This window comes from Lontra canadensis, unplaced genomic scaffold (assembly GCF_010015895.1).
Source record: "Lontra canadensis isolate GAN:19392208 unplaced genomic scaffold, GSC_riverotter_1.0 scaffold121, whole genome shotgun sequence".
NCBI classification, from domain to species: Eukaryota; Metazoa; Chordata; class Mammalia; order Carnivora; family Mustelidae; genus Lontra; species Lontra canadensis.
In genome coordinates, this window is record NW_022631115.1 from 4577671 (window position 1) to 4595755 (window position 18085).

Below are 18085 nucleotides of genomic sequence, written 5' to 3' on the forward strand. Positions count from 1 at the left end.
TAACCTTCAACAAACCAGGAAAGATGTCCAATGGAAAAAAGACAGTCTCTTCAACAAATGGTGTTGGGAAAATTGGACAGCCACATGCAGAATAATGAAACTGGACCATTTCCTTACACCACACACACAAAAAAAAGACTCAAAATGGCTGAAAGACCTCAATGTGAGACAGGAATCCCTCTTCGACCTCTCTCACAGCAACTTCTTCCTAGAAACATCACCAAAGGCAGAGGAAGCAAGGGCAAAAAAGAACTGTTGGGATTTTATCAAGAGAAAAAGCTTTTGCACAGTGAAAGAAACAGTCAACAAAATCAAAAGGCAGCTAACAGGATTGGAGAAGATATTTGCAAATGACATATCAGTTAAAGGGCTAGTATCCAAAATCTATAAAGAACTTACCAAATTCAACACCCTAAGAACAAACAATCCAATCAAGAAATAGAAGACATGAACAGACATTTCTGCAAAGAAGACATCCAGATGGCCAACAGACACATGAAAAAGTGCTCAATATCACTGGGCATCAGGGAAATACAAATCAAAACCACAATGAGATTCCACCTCACCCCACTCAGAAGGGCTAAAATTAACAAGTCAGGACAGGACAGGTGTTGGTGAGGATAAAAAGAAAAGGGAATCCTCCTACACTGTTGGTGGGAATGCAAGCTTGTGTAGCTACTCTGGAAAACAGTATAGAGTTTCCTCAAAAAGTTGAAAATAGAGCTACCCTATGACCCAGCAATTGTACTACTGGGTATTTACCCTAAAGATACAAGTGTAATGACCTGAAGGGGCACATGCCCTATTTATAGCAGCAATGTCCACTATAGCCAAACTATGGAAAGAGCCAAGATGTCCATCAACAGATGAATGGATAAAGAAGATGTGGTATATATATACAATGGAATACTATGCAGCCATCAAAAAAACCTGAAATCTTGCTATTTGCAACAACATGGATGGAACTAGAGGGTAGTATGCTAAGTGAAGTAAGTCAATCAGAGAAAGACAAGTATCATATGATCTCATTGATATGAGGAATCTGAGAAACAAGACAGAGGATTATAGGGGAAGGGAGGGAAAAAATGAAACAAGATGAAACCAGAGAAGGAGACAAATCATAAGAGACTCTTAATCTCAGGAAAGAAACTGAGGGTTGATGGAGGGGAGGGGAGTGGGAGGTAGCAATGGGGTGCCTAGTGATGGACATTGGGGAGGGCATGTTCTATGGTTAACACTGTGATTTGTGTAAGACTGGTGAATCACAGACCTGTACCCCTGAAACAAATAATACTTAATATGTTAATAAGAAATAAAAATAAAAATAAAAAATTATGGAAGATGAAGTATCATATCTGCAACTTCTTTGGAAGCGTTTTAGTCAATTAGAGCAAATACATAAATACATGAATATCTATACATGTATAGATATATGTGTACATAAAGAGAGAAATACAAATATAGCAAAATGTTAACAACTGAAAAATTTATGTGAAGGGGATACAAATAATCATGTTATTTTTTTTTGAGTTTGGAGTGAGTTTGACAATTTTCAAATTAAAAAGTTGGGGGATATGTTAATAAAAACTTAGGTTAAGTAACTCACCAAACTTCACAAAACTATTTGAAGAAACAAAAATAATACCCACTTCTGACATTCTCCCTAGGGCTCTTTTCACCCTGCCATTTGAGAAAGAATTTCTCCCAGAAAAATGCATGCAAACCAGAGGGGATCAGCCCTGGACTAAAGTCTATGTGTTTTGTTATGCTATTTAAATAACAGCATGCATTTATTTTATTTCTGTGGTATAGTATAAACTTTGTCTTTAGTGTTTATTATTTATTGTTGCTCCTCTGGGTCTCAATTATCTCTCCTATAAGCATATTTGAGTAATCCACTTAAGTAATCCATTTGGGTTATTCATAATTGAATTTGAGCCTGCTTCCGAAATGCATTATTCTTATCAGTTTCATCCAGAGAGTCCTGCCAAGCTTCTCTGAAGGGAGTGAAATACAGCATCTTTAGATAACAGATCCCTGGTCTTACCCTGTAGCTCTTAGGATCCAGCAATATATAATGTTTAAAAAACTTTTTAAATAACTTCTTTCCAAACTCTATATTTAGAAAAAAAAAAAAAAAAAAAACTCTCTTCCAGAAAACTCGTCTAAAATTGCAGGAGCAGTGTCTTTGGAATTTGTTTTAAACATGAAGAAAACAAAGGAGCTCTCATTGCAATTAGTGCAAAGGCAACTCAAGGAAATTAAATCAACAGATGTTTGACCTCACTTTGTACTGCTATATTGGTATCAAAGCCACATAGTCAAAATTGTTAATATTCTGTTGTGAAAATTTTAACTTTATTTTTAAACTTCTTTTCCTTACTACCTTTTGTACTTGTAATAAACTGGTAAAATTGTGGCTTCACTATTCTCACTATCTCTCAGAATCACTGTGTTGAGCTGTCTTGCAAGACACCACCCTGTAGAGATGACATTGGACTCTGATGGTCTCATCCTTATGATTCTAGCTGTGTAATTCTTTTTTTGAATTAGGTTTTAATTTCAATTCCAGTATAGTCAAGAAACAGTGTTATATTAGTTTCAGGTGTACAATATAGTGATTCAACAATTCTATACATTACCTAATTCTTATCATCATAAGGGCACTTTGAATCCCTTTCACCTATTTCACCCTTTGCCCACCCCATGATCTGCTTTTTTTCAAATGAGTACTCTCAACAAGTTATTTTTTCAATAAGAACATTTTTTACATGAAGCACACTTCAGAAAACATGGTTCTAAAAGATATATATATAAAACATTTCATCCAAGAAAACTAGAATACACATTTTCTTCAAGTACACACAGAAGGCACCCCTGGTTAAATCACATAAAAAGAGACATAACAAATCTTACAAATTTTAGAAGACTGAAATCATACCAAGCATATTTTCTAACCACAATGGTACAAAACTAAAAATCCAAAGCTGGAAAATCTATAATGTAAATATTAAATATTTAATGTGTAAATATTAAACAACACATTATTGTGCAAGCAATGGGCCAAATAAGAAATTAAATGGCAAATCAAAATATGTCTTAAGACAAAAGGAAAAGAAAACACAATATTCCAAAACCTATGAGATGCAGCAAAAGCAGATGTTAGAGTGAAATTTATACTGTAAATGCTTGTATTAACAACAACAACAAAAAAAAATCAAATAAACAATGTTATAGTGTTCTAGTCCCCACAAAGGGCTAGAAAAAGAAGAATCTTAGCTGGAATTTAGTGGAGGAAGAAAAAAACAAAGAAAAATCAGAAATAAATAAAGTAGAGACCAGAATAAACAGCAACGTAACACTGGAAGTAATGACCAGTTCTTCAAAAAAAACAAACAAATAAACAAAATTGGCAATGCTTTAACCACATTAAGTAAGAAAAAAAAAAAAAAGAGAGAGAAAGAAGTGAAAAACCAAAATGAGAAATAGAAGAGAAAACAATGCAACAGATAACCACAGAAATACATAGTGTGATAATAGAGTACTATAAACAATTATACACTAACAAATTGGATAACTTAAAAAATATATATAATTCCAAAAAGCTTATCAATTTAACTTACAAGTTACCAAAATTGAATCATTAACCTTGAATCCAAGAAACGGGATATCTTGTTAGACCAAGAACAAAAATGAAAGTTGAATTAAGAATCAAAAATCACCCAGCACAGAAAAGGCCAAAGCCACAGGGTTTCATTAGTGAATTCTACCAATTTTTTTTTAAATAACTAATGACAATGTTGATCAAAATCGTACAAATAATGGAATACAGGGAACATTCCTTGAGGATCGTACTACCCTGATACCAAGCAGGATAAAGACAATAGGGCACCTGGGTGACACAGTTGATTAAGTGTCCAACTCTTGGTTTTGTCAGCTCAAGTCATGATCTTAGGGCTGTGAGATTGAGCCCCACATTTGGATCCATGGTCAGTGTGGAGTCTGCTTGAGATTCTCCCTCTGCCCCACCCACTGGTGCGCTCTTTCTCTCTTTCTCTGAAACAAGTAAGTAAATCTTAAAAATATATATATGAGTATAAAAAAGTCTAGTTTTGACATCTTTTTGCATGATTTTTTTTGACATCTATTTGCATGATAAATGTTTCTCCACTCCCTCACTTTCAATCTGTGAGTGTCTTTAGGTCTAAAATGTGTTTCTTGTAGGTAGTATAAATGGGTCTTGTTTTTTTTTTATCCATTCTGATACTCAATGTCTTTTGACTGGAGCATTTAGTCTATTTACATTCAAAGTAATTATTTTTTTGAGATTTTATTTATTTATCTGAGAGAGAAAAAAGAGAGCACAAGCAGAAGGAAGGGGCAGAGAGAGAGGGAGAAACAGACTCCCTCCGGAGCAGGGAGCCAGACACAAGGCTCAATCCCAGGACCCTGAGATTATGACCTGAGTCAAAGGCAGACACTTAACAGACTGAGCTACCCAGGAGCCTGTGAAAGCAATTATTGATAGATAAATATTTATTGACATTTTATTATTTGTTTTGTCATTGTTTCTGGAGATTTTCTCTGATTCTTTTTATCAATGCCACTTGTGGTCTTTACTTTTCACTAAAATTACAGGAAACAAACTGAGAGTTGCTGGAAGGAGAGGTGGATGGAGGCATGGAGTAACTGGGTGATGGCCATTAAGGAGGGCATTTAAAGTAATGAGCACTGAGTATTGTATGCAACTGATGAATCACTGAATTCTACCTCTGAAACTAATAATACAGTATATGTTAATTACATTGGATTTAAACAATTTTATTTTTAAATCAGAGAGTCCCCTTTAATATTTCCTGCTGGGCTGGTTTAATGGTCATGAACTCCTCTAGTTTTTGTTTGTCTGAGAAACTCTTCTTCTATTCTGAATGACAGCCTGGCTGGAGAGAGGATTCTTGGCTGCAGAAGTTTCTCATTCAACACTTTGAATACCGCTCCCTTTGGCTTGCCAGGTTTCTGTTGAGAAATCTCCAGCTAGCCTATGGGTTTTCCCTTGTAAATTAAAGAATTTTTTTATCTTTCTGTTTTTAAGATTTTTCCTTCATCAACATATTTTGCCAGTTTAATAATATGTCTTAGTGACATATTAAATATGACTTATTTAATAACAATATGTCTTAGGGCTGGTCTGCTTTTCTTGATTTTGATGGGAGTTCTCTCTGCCTCCTGGATCTGGATGTCTGTTTCTTCCCCAGATTAGGGAAGTTTCCTGCTACTATTTCTTGAAATAACTTTTCTGCCCCCCACCTTTCTCTCTCTTATTCTTCTAGGACTCCTATAATACGAATGTTATTACATTTGATGGAGTCACTGAGTTCCTTAAGTATATTCCTGTGGTGCATAAATCTTCTTCCTGTCTTTTGTTCACTTTCATTGCTTTCCATGACTTTGTCTTCTAGGTCACTAACTTATTCCTCTGCTTCTTCCAGCCTGCTGTTCATTGCATCAAGCCTATTTCCAATCTCATTTATTGCCTTCTTCATCTCTGATTCTTTTTTTACTCTTTTATCTCTACGGTAAGGGTCTCATTGATGTTTTCTATTCTTTTCTAAAGACCAGTGAGTATCCTTATGATTGTTGCTTTCAATTCTCCATTAGGCATATTACTTATATATGTTTCACTTAAATCTCTGGTCTTGGCTTTATCTTGTTCTTTCATCTAGGATATATTTGTCCATCTTGGCATTTTGTCTAAGTCTCTGCCTTCTTGTTCTGTGCTAGAAAACCCAGTTATGTCTACTGCTCCTGAAAGTAATGGCCTTATGAAAAAGAGGTCATGTAATGTGTATGGCCTGGTTTCATGTGCTCTGTTGTTTGTTGTGGCTGTTCTGTTTTTCAGCTCAGCCATCTGCAGAGGCTCTCTTTGCCTGCTCTGGGTAGTGTTTGGTCCCTGGTATGAATGGGGCAAGTTTTAACTAGGTGTGAAGTGGTTTGCTTGTGAAATGAGACCTGACACTAACCTCATCAGAACTGAAGCCCTGTAGAACTTTCTGGTCAGGAGATGTGGTATGGTCAGGGACTTGTACTGGTCTTCTGGGGGAGGGACTCTCTGCACTGGGACTGAGGCAAGTTTGCCTGGTAAGAGCAGTCCTGTCAGAGTCCAGGGGGTGGTACTTAGTGTAAGCAAGTCAGGAAGCCAGTGTGGCATGGTACTGCTTCCCACCAGTGGTTCTGTGTTTGTGCTGAGGAGCAAGGGAGGGAAATTGTGCTGGCCTATTTCCCTGTTCCTGGAAAGCCATCTCTGTGAATGTTGCCTCCCAGGGGCACTCTCCAAGATGAGTTAATAATCTCCCCACTGTGTGCTCAAGGTGTTCTTCAGATCACTCTGCCCTGGGTTGTCTGCCTGAACTCTCTCCATGAAAAGGGCACTGCCCTCTGAGCTCTATCCCAATCAAGCCTGCTGACCTTTTAAACTCTAGGCTTTATGCCCTGCTGGTTGCAAGAATTCACAAAATTCAGCCTGTCTCATTTTCTAAGCCAATTTTTCTCCTTGTGCATTCTCCTGTTTGCTCCTCTCTCCCTCTCTCTCTTGCCCTCCCTTGCAACCACATCTAGCTGTGTAATTCTAACTGTAGTATCTCATAGGAATATAGTTTGTTCTATAGTTAATTTTGCATAACTTTAGGTTTACAAAGACTTGATTGTCTAATAGGTTTAATCTTTTCATCCTTTTTTTCAATTGTTTCTACCTCTTTTTAACATTATTAATTATTACATATTCATTATACCCAATTTGGAAAAAACAGAAAAGTAAAAAGAAGAGAAGAAATTGTATATAATCTTCCTACCAAAATCTGTTTTCTTATGCTATCAATTTATGATGAATATTTTAATGACCTCTAAAGTATACCACTTGATATTTTTCTATAAAAAAAATGAAAATATTCATGTACCCACCACACAACCAAGAAACCAAATAACTTCAACATTACAGAAAGTTCCTTCATGCGCTCTTCCAGCCAGTAAACCTTAGCTTCTCCTCTCCATCTCCCCTTGTCCTCCATGCTATTTGTTATGCTCCACAAATAAGTGAAACCATATGATAATTGACTCTCTCTGCTTGACTTATTTCACTCAGGAGAAGGGAGTTGAGGGAAATTGGAAGGGGAGGTGAACCATGAGAGACTATGGACTCTGAAAAACAATCTGAGGGTTTTGAAGGGGCGCGGGGTAGGAGGTTGGGGGAATCAGGTGGTGGGTATTAGAGAGGGCACAGATTGCATGGAGCACTGGGTGTGGTGCAAAAACAATGAATACTGTTACACTGAAAAGAAATAAAAATAAATAAATTTAAAAAAAATCTCAGCTTCTATCAACATAGAAAATATTGCATTTTGTTTGACCTGGTTTTGAACTTTTTATAAAAGGAATCATATCATGTATGCCCTCTTTTGTGTCTAGCATAATTCTCCCAACATTTAATCTGCAAGATTCATCTGTGTTTTGGCATGTGGTTGTAACACATTCTTTTTATTTACACTATAATATTCCATTTTGTGAATTTACTGTAATTTGTTTATGGATAGTTATGGCTTTTCTCCAGTTTTCAGTATTACAAATAATGTTTCTAGTGAGTTCTTATGCATAACTTTTGAACTACATATGTACTCCTTTCTGCAGATTATATGCTTAGGTGTGCAGTTTCTTAGTCACCAGATCTACATGCATTTAGTTTTAGGGGATACTGCCAGTGTTCTAAAGTAACTGAGCCAATTTACACTCCAGCAATTTATAAGAGTTCTATCGTCTCCATTATAAGTGAGTGTTTTTTGTTGTAATGGAGGTGTGAGGTATCCTATTGTCATCTTATGCTGCATTTCCCTGATGCAGAGAGATGTTGAATACATTTTTCATGAGTTTATTGGCCACTTGAATATTGTAATTTGTCAAACACCAGTTTCAAGATGTTACATATTTTTTAGTCGGGGTTTTGACTTTTACTTATTGATTTGTAAGAGTTCCTGATACAAATCCTTTATTGGATATACATAATTGTAAATTTCCCAGCCTGTGTCTTCTTTTTTTATTCATAAAGGTGTCTTTGGAAAGCTGAAGTTCTTAATTCTAATGAAATCCAATTTATCAATCGTTTACTTTAGTATTACTGTTTTTTTGTGTTCTCTGAGAAATGTTTATCTGTCCTAAGGATATGAAGACTTTTTCTGTTATCTTCTAGAATCCTTATTATTTTTATCTTTTACACAATTTATGAACCATCTAGAATTGATTATTGTATGTGAGCCAAAGTAGTGAAATAGTGCCATAATCTATCTTTCTCATCATGGATAGCCAAATAACTCTGCACTATTTGCTAGGTAATTCTAATTTCCCCACTGCAATCCAATACACATTTGTGACATCTCAGGTGACCATTTACCTGTGGGTCTATTTCTTTTTTTTTTTTTTTTTAAGATTTTATTTATTTATTTGACAGACAGAGATCACAAGTAGGCAGAGAGGCAGACAGAGGGAGAGGAAGCAGGCTCCCTGCTGAACAGAGATCCTGATGCGGGGCTCAATCCCAGGACCCTGGGATCATGACCTGAGCAGAAGGCAGAGGCTTTTAACCCATTGAGCCACCCAGGCGCCCCCTGTGGGACTATTTCTGGACTCTTCATTCTGCTTCATTTGTTCCTTTGCCATTGAATCAAATCCACACTTATAATTTTATTTATAATAAAACTTAATATCTAATCTAAATCTTTCTACAACATGATTTGGCAAATGGACAGAGAAGGAAAAGTTTTACAGAGGTTTGAGTCAGCTCAGTGAGCTTACTTTCTTTCCCAGATTTTAGCTACTCAAGTCCTGGCTGCCTTCATTGCCATCTAACTTTTTGCTTTTTGCATTTTATTCAGATCTTTGAGATTTTTTTTCATCTTGATGGTTTGTATGATACTGGCTAGATCAACATAAAGCCATGTGTGGTTATTTTTTCATCTTTAAAGCAAGTTACAAAGTAAATAAGAAACAAAGTCATCCAGCCAAAGTCTTATTACTAGTAATCGATGGAAAGTGAAACCTAATCTACATGTTTCTATTATCCCAGAAATTAATGCCTGTTTTAAATTTTTCTGTATATCTCCAACTAGAAAATTATGCTAATATATACTACAGAAAATTTTGTTCCCTTGCTATATCACAGAATAAAATAAAGACAAATAAAATATCTTAACTAAAGTTATGGCTACTTACAGAGTAACACCTTTGGCAAACCATTAAACATCAATCCTTCAAAGTCTTGAGAGAAAAAACACTATGCCAGATCTTTAAATAAAAACAAATAAGTGAAATAGTGACTGTTGATTCATCGACATGATAAAAAACTCTCATGAGATGAAGCATAGTGAAGATTTCTCATCACATTATATCAAACATATCATACCTTAAAATTATATCTTATTTGAGAAATATTTTAAATGTTGAGATTTTCTTACAAAAAAAATGATAATTTGGTAGTGTAAAAAAAAGCATACAACAAGGAGCTCAGAATTATACCAGCTAAAAGGTTTATTTTTCCCTAACTTTCGTGAGTATACCGGCATAAGTATGACTCTGTTGGGTCCTTGGAACTCATTGAACAATTGGGGTTTCACCACACTGGTCTAGCACAAGTTCTCCAATTCCAGCAGCTTTTCAGTGTCCCATTTCTGACCTCATTCCTTTCTCCCTTACACAATTTACTACTTAAGTGATCCATCATCTGTTATTCCAGGGAACTAGCCTTCCTGAGAGCTATCATGAGAAACCATATAGCTCAGCAGTTAACAGATCAATGTGTGGGTGAATCTTGACTCTTCCCCTTTCTAGATGTATGAATGTGGGTTAATTAGATGACACTTATGAATCTCAGTTTCCTAAATGGAGCTAATGTACATAAAACAACCAGTATAGAATGAGGCTTGTAATTAACACCACAAATTGTAATTTTTCATCTTGATTTTTTCATAAAAATATTTAGACACAAATTAATAATAAGTATGGCTTCTACCAAATGAGGAGATGGACTGTTTATTAATAACTACAGTATTACAAGCTATAATTCCAAAATGTGGCCAAACTGCAGTAAAGATCATCATTTTGCTTCACTCTTCAAAAACTTAAGTGGCAACTGTATTGAAAGAAGAGATTTGATAACACTTGGTAACATTAACAATTTGTTAAATTAATAAGATATTTGGTTTTCTATCATCTACTTTTCTCAGTAGATAACAATTGAACGCTTCAATGATAGTGCTCCCCAAGTGCCAGACTCCCTAAAGATACTCATTAAAATGCAAATCTTTGGGTCCCTCCTTAGAAGTGTTAAATCAGAATCTTTGGGGAAGAGAACTAGCCATCTTCATGGCCAAAAGCTCCCCAGGAACTTTTTTACATATTATGGTTTGAGAACAACTGCTTTATTGTTAAGTAAGAAATAAACCTTGCAGTTTTTACTTCCTTATGCTCTTATATCACCCCAACCAGAGATATTGTGATAAAGTATGCGTACTCAGGCATCAGTTACTGGAAAGAATCCAGGTGGGAAAAATACAAGTATAAAATTATAATTTCAAACCTGAAGTTAGAAGAACTGGCTTGGCTATAGCACAGTGATAAATTCGGCTAGATTGAAAATATTATTAACTTGATTACAAAAATATTATGTCAAGAAAATTAATATACCCACATAGTTCTAACAACACTGAATATTCTTAACTTCCAGTGATTTTGCCCTATGGATTAATCTAAATGCAACATAAATAATTTTAAATATAGAGCAATGTTAGTAGCTGTAAGCCCCCTATCGTCGTCTCTCATATCATTCTACTCTCTTCCCTTATAGTAGTTGCCGTATTTTTATTACATGTTTTACAGCTTTAACAGCTGGGTCTTTGTTTATTGATCATCTGTAAGGTCAGACTATCTGCTATACCATAGCGGGGACCTGTGTATTTTGGTCTGGACCCAAAGCCAGCAAACTGCTAAGCAGACCACAGATAATAAATATCTGTTGAATGAATAAAATGAGTGTTTTAGACTTTGAAAATTTTTATCAGAGCTTAACCATGAAGTTGTAACTTTTCCTCTAAATACATGATTTTGTGGTATTTGTGGTATTACAAATAAGGAGATCCAGTGGCATAATGGTGAAAGCATGGATTTCATAGTCACAAGACCATGAATTTTTATTCCATGCCTATTGCTTTGGCTATGGAATCCATAAAGAAAGTATTTAATTATTCTTTCAGTTTCTTCAACCATGAAGCTTTCTAAACAAATATAATATAAAGGACAACTAGATAAGTAGGACTACTTCCCAGATTCAGAAGGTAGTAAAAATATAGGTAGTGGAAAGAAGCAGAGAATTTCTGATTACAAGAGCACCAACGAGTTTCCACTCCCATACTAATTATTCTTTAGTCTCCAAATGACTTTTCATGGCAATCTGCAATCCAACTAGATTATAATTTTAGAAACCTCACAGATAAGCATAATTACTCACAGAGTGTTCAAATTCTTGAGTTTCTTGAAGGCACTCCCAGGAATTTCTTGTATTCTGTTAAACCTCAAGTCTCTGGGAACATAAAAAGGAGAAATATTATAATATTTATGATTAATATTTATATGATATATTTATATAGCATATTATTATATTATATATTATATTACTAATATATAATATTTGTGATTATTATTTCCAGAAGTCTAAAAACTAATTCTATTTTTATAACCAAATTATGACACTGGAGGACTAACCATGAGACAGAATTAGGTACAATATGCATAACTGTTAGGTACATATGTTATTTATAGCAGATTATGCATATCAGATGCTATATGCTAGTCTAAAGACACCAGAAAAGTGCAGCTAGTTACAGATCTCTTCAAAGTGTTGAAAGCAGTTACACCATTTCCATTTGTCATATTTGTATGGCACTAAAACTAATTCTGTATATGGCAACATGCCAATTGAGCATAATAAATTTGAACAATATTGATAGGTCAGATGTCACTTATCAATTCAACATAACACCATTACTTGGATTTAGGCAAAATTATTATTAATTAGTTAATTTTTCTTAATAGTCCAGGAACATAACAGCCTTCTAAGGAAATATTAAAATCCGTAAAAAAAAAAAATTAGTGTAAGAGAGGCAGCCAACATTCTCTTTCATCAATTAATACATTACTTTATTCAGCATGTAAATTACTGAATGACAACTACATTGCCACATTAAATAATAGGAACACAAAGATGAACAATATAAATGGTCCTTGCTACTGAGCAGGCACAGTTGAGTTGAAGATTACAAACAAATAATTACAGCACTAGTATATAAAGTATTAAAGTATATAAAGTATTAGTGGTACAACAGAGCAACAAACAAAATGTTCTGCACAGATAGCCAACTTAGGTATTGGTCTGCCTAGACCCTCTCTCAGTGAGAGAAGAACCCACTCCACTGCCTATAATTTTGGTGGAAATGTCAGTCATGTGTCCTTCAAGAGGGTGACTAAGGCCAGACAACTGTCTCCTTGGACACACTCCTTCTTCTGTGGGGAGCATATGACTCAAGCAAAGCAAATTGGGGGCATTCATGAGCTGCTGAATAAAACAGTTATGCTCTGTGTTTGGGATCAGAGATTATGAAAAATGAGTTATCTATGAACATAAGTGTCCAGACTAGAAAATAAAGTCAACTAGAGACAAAAAGGCGAAAATATGGGAGAAGAAAACAAAGCCCTGCATCCAGCTATGCCTGAGACCAAACTTACCTCCGACTTTTTAGTTATCTAGGCAATAAACTGTTATTTTGATAACTTTATTTGAGCTGAGTTTATATCACTAATGTAGGGATCACAGGAAAAAGATGAAAAAATTATTCGGAAATATGAGACCCAAGGGCAATGATACTGGAAAAACTTTACAGAGCATTAGTGTGTCAGGAAACCAACAAACACAAAAACAAAAACAAAAAACAAAATATGTACTTCCACTCAACTAATTTCTCAAAATAAAATTTTTCACCATCATAAAAAGTATTACTATTTTAAAATACTCAACTCAAAAATCTTTATAAGATTACCTTAAAATTCTATCAGTTTATGTTTCTCTTGAGTTGACTTGGAAGGATATTGCAATATTATAGGAGCTTTTTCAATTAAAATAATTCAATTAAATTCTGTCACCAAGAAAGAAAAAAGATGCATGACATTTTTTTAAAAGGTATTCAATCAAAATAACTCATTGTGACTATACGTCTTTGTAAGACGGAATGCATTGCTTAAACATCATACATTGTTATTTGGTCTGTACTATATTTTTAAAAGAAACTTTATAAATTATATGAAACTCTCACTATAAACCTACAAGGTATAAAAGAAACTTTATAAATTATGTGAAATTCTCACTATAAACCTACAGGAGATAAAGTTATATAAATCCAAATACTATAGGCCCTTAGTTTCCCTTCAACACAGAAGCTTCAAATTACAGAAAGGACTGTCCTCTCACATCAAACCATAAATCCTAATAGTCCTCCCAAATTGAGCTTCCAACAATACAAGAAGGGAGTAAATATAAAAAGATAAATCACTTTCTTTTTTTAAGGCTTTGAAATTTTTTAAAAATTCAGAAAAGTACAAATAAGAAAAGAGTACTCTTTATTATCCATATCCAGAATTAACAACTCTTTTCACTTGATATAGTTACTTCTATTCACAGTTCCACACATTTTTATTTTGATTACACAAATCATATGTAAAAATATATTACAGGTGAAGTAAAAATCTCTTTTAACCACTACCTTAATTTTAGCTATGTCTCCTTCTCAAATATAACCTCTCTCCTGAGTGTGATGTTTCTCTTTAGACACACAAATATACATAGGTATATGAATAAATGTAAGTAAAAAGTAAAATGTATACATATAAAAATATGAAATAAACATAATAGAGGTAAATATAGAATATTTCGTGTTTTTAAATTTACAGAAATGGAATTAAACTTTCTGTGGTTTTTAAAACTTCTCTTTTTCCCCCTCTACTGCATCTCTTCTAGGTCATTCTTTGACACATAAAGATCTAGATATTTATCCTCAACTGTTCTATAATATTTCACTATGCAGACAGTTCTTTTATATATCCCCTTACTGACAGCTGTTTTGACTGTTATCAATTTTTTGCAACATTTACAAATAATATTTCAATAAACATGCATACATGTCTCCTTGTGCACCTGAAGAAATATTTCTCTGGAACATATTTAGAATTAGGATTGCTAGATCATAGTGTATGCACAGCTTCAGTTCTACAAAATGATGCCAACTCTGAATTCATTTTCAATTAAATAATACAGCAGTAATACATAATATATGTAATTAAAAATAATGCAAAAAGATGCTTGAACTAATCACCACATTTTAAATTTAAACTTTTCACTAATTGATTTAAGAGTAAAGGTGCTAGTTAGAATGACCAAAATTAGCAAGACAGGAAACAACATGTGTTGGAGAGGATGTGGAGAAAGGGGAACCCTCTTACACTGTTGGTGGCAATGCAAGTTGGTGCAGCCACTTTGGAGAACAGTGTGGAGATTCCTTAAGAAATTAAAAATAGAGTTTCCCTATGACCCTGCAATTGCACTACTGGGTATTTACCCCAAAGATACAGATGTAGTGAAAAGAAGGGCCATCTGTACCCCAATGTTTATAGCAGCAATGGCCACGGTCGCCAAACTGTGGAAAGAACCAAGATGCCCTTCGAAACGGACGAATGGATAAGGAAGATGTGGTCCATATACACTATGGAGTATTATGCCTCCATCAGAAAGGATGAATACCCAACTTCTGTAGCAACATGGACGGGACTGGAAGAGATGATGCTGAGTGAAATAAGTCAAGCAGAGAAAGTCAATTATAATGTGGTTTCACTTATTTGTGGAGCATAACAACACGGAGGACATGGGGAGATGGAGAGTAGAAGGGAGTTGAGGGAAATTAGAAGGGGAGGTGAACCATGAGAGACTATGGACTCTGAAAAACAATCTGAGGGTTTTGAAGGGGTGGGGGATGGGAGGTTGGGGGAGACAGGTGGTGGGTATTAAGGAGGGCACGTATTGCATGGAGCACTGGGTGTGGTGCAAAAACAATGAATTCTGTTATGCTAAAAAGAAATTTAAAAAAAAAGAGTAAAGATGCTAAGTGTGTTGGTTATCAAAATTCCCTTTGTCTTCACTAACAAGCAAGGCTAAGGTTTCCTGCCACAGAGTAGTGTGGCAAGTTGTCCACTGTCCCAAGGGTTATTTAGGGGGCTGTGAGATACATGACACACAGTTCTCACTCTCAGGTAGCCACAGAGAAGCAGCTTCCCAGAAAAGCAAAGCACATTTAAAGAAACACAAAGATTATTTCCCCCTTGACTTAAAACTCTTATAAGACATATTTAGATGCACCAAAGTTAGCATGTTAACATTCATGTTCTTTGTCAGTATATTCTACCACATAAACTTGTGTAGTTTGGTAGATTATAAACTAAAACTCTAAGGAAAGACTTCCCTTCCTACTTTTGATTTTGTTTTTTCTTTTTTTTTTTTTTAAAGAATTTTTATTTATTTATTTGACAGACAGAGGCCACAAGTAGGCAGAGAGTCAGGCAGACAGAGAGAGAGAGAGAGAGGGAAGCAGGCTCCCTGCTGAGCAGAGAGCCCGACATGGGGCCCGATCCCAGGACCCTGGGATCATGACCTGAGCCGAAGGCAGAGGCTTTAACCCACTGAGCCACCCAGGCGCCCCTTCCCTTCCTAGTTTTAATTGCTGCATTTTAGAATTGCATATGGGACATTACACGATACATTGCTGAAAGTAGTATTTAACATACCTTTTCATGAAATTACACTAAAAGATCATCTGAATTCAAATGGCCACCAAATTTGGATCATACTACCTTCTGTATAAATAAGTTTATCCAAAAATAATTATTTATTTTCCCATATTGCCTCTATTACTTTTAAGATGGATCACTAAAATTTCACCCACACAAAATTTGTCATTTATATAAAACTTCACTTAGCATTATTTGTAGCATTATTTTTTCATCCTTTGCATAGAGTTAAAATTGAATTTTTATATATCCTGCATAATTCATCCCTTTATGATACATGTAATATTGATAAAATAATATTCATAAAAATAATTATTATTTAGCACAATTTTCATCCCATTCACTTTTCACTAGAATTCAATTTGGAAACAACTTTAGGAAAGGCACCAAGATGAAAACTGAGCTCATGGTGCTTACTGGCAGTGGTCAACATGAGTTTGTCTGTTTATCTGTCTGTCTGGCCTGCCTGCCTCCAGCTCAAGTTGTTAAAGCTGAAGAAGAAATGTTTAATGATTTTTATGGTGAGAAATTTGAAGTTGATGTTTTTAACCAATAAGAGATGGGTTTTAGTTCAAATTTAATCCAAAAGATTCTCCTTCCAAAATGAGTTTAAATGATTCCCCCATTGTACACAGAGGGCAGAGAACAAGCATGGACAGACAGCAAGGTGAACTAGGCTTAAACAAATTAGCATAGCTCAAGATCATGTTATTTAGTTCCTTCATGGAACAGGGCACACCACGCCCTCATCTCTGCCCATTACACACCTTCTGGGTGGGTTAGATGGAGCTATACTATGTCTGTGTGGAAAAATCCAGAGAAAGATCTCACAGAGTGATAGAGATGTTAGACCTTTCCCAGAGGCCTGAGGTTCCCAGTATATTTTATAAATGCCAGACATAGGGCATATTTTTTGAAAATATTAAACAAGTGGGTATTTAAACATAAAAAATAAAATTGTAATTTGTCCACAGATGATAGTCCAATTTAAGTTATAAGACGAATGCAATGCTCTTAAAAAACACTATCAGCCTTCCCCTTGACTGAATGCATAGGTCATTAGGAGATAATATCAAAATCTAAATTTGAGATCTTGAACGTAAGATCCAAGCTACACAGATCATCTGGTCCCACGGTAGTGTGGGTCCTCCTAATAGTACCCTAGTTTGAGATGGTCTACAGATTTATTGTGAGCAGATGCCTGAGCTAAGGGGGCCCATGCCTAGCCATTTTAGCTAAGAACCTGGCACCGAGAGAGCAAAACAAATAAGGAAAACTCTCAGAGAGCACCAACTTAACAGGCTGATTTCTGTCTGAGTGTGCTACTTGTTTCCTCATAAGTGAAAAATATTCATTCTGGCAGAAAGCCTATCTTCATGAAAAAAAGATCAAGCAGATCTGTACTTGAGCTAAAAGCATTCTTGTTGAAGGCGGGGATGCAACTAAGTCACTGTAAAGTCAAAAGCATAAAACTGTAGAAATAACATAAGCAGGATCTTGTCTTCCCTGGATTCCAGGAAGGGCAGGAGGGAGTAAGATAACTTCTGATAGCCCAGCCATCATCTCTCCCAGGAGCACACACCTGTGCACTCCTTCCTCTGTTCTGTCTCTGGAATCTAAGCCATTTGCATGCTCTGCTCCCTGCAGCCAGGTTCCCTATTGTTCTGATCCTAACTGCTAGAGCTGTCCCAGCCTCCATCTCCTTTCTCAATTTCTGTCCCTTGTGCCATCTCCTCATCCATGGGTTCTAAACTGTCCAGACCTTGGAATCAGGGGAGGAATGTAACAGATCTCTCCACAACTTCACCTACTGCCCTAAAACATCTTTCTCTTTCAATCTTACAGCTCTTTCAGAATAGGAATTGGAAAAACATTTTCCAGGTGAGGAAGAGCAGCTGGAGGACACCACTGAATGCATGGCTTGCCTGATTTCCAATCATGTTCTTTGGTTCTCTCTGATAGCAGGTGCATTTTCTGCCTACCAAGGGTCAAGCAGCCAGAGCTTGAGTCTATCTTCTGTTGCTGTTTGTCTGGCTTGATGTTAACATGTTATGAAGGGTAATTTATGTCAACTTGACTAAACCATGGTACCCAGATTTTGGTCAAACACCAGTCTAGATATTGCTGTGAAGGTATATTTTTATATGTGATTAACACCAAA

General features: G+C 35.5%; 1 protein-coding gene across 1 annotated transcript in view; it reads right to left on the reverse strand.

Annotated features, from left to right (window-relative positions):
- Window positions 1–18085, reverse strand: part of PXDNL (peroxidasin like) — a 454842-nt gene that overhangs the window by 273684 nt on the left and 163073 nt on the right. The window contains exon 2 of the mRNA XM_032841176.1: window positions 11546–11617. Coding sequence (XP_032697067.1) covers window positions 11546–11617 — 72 coding nt within the window. The remainder of the gene's footprint in view (window positions 1–11545; window positions 11618–18085) is intronic.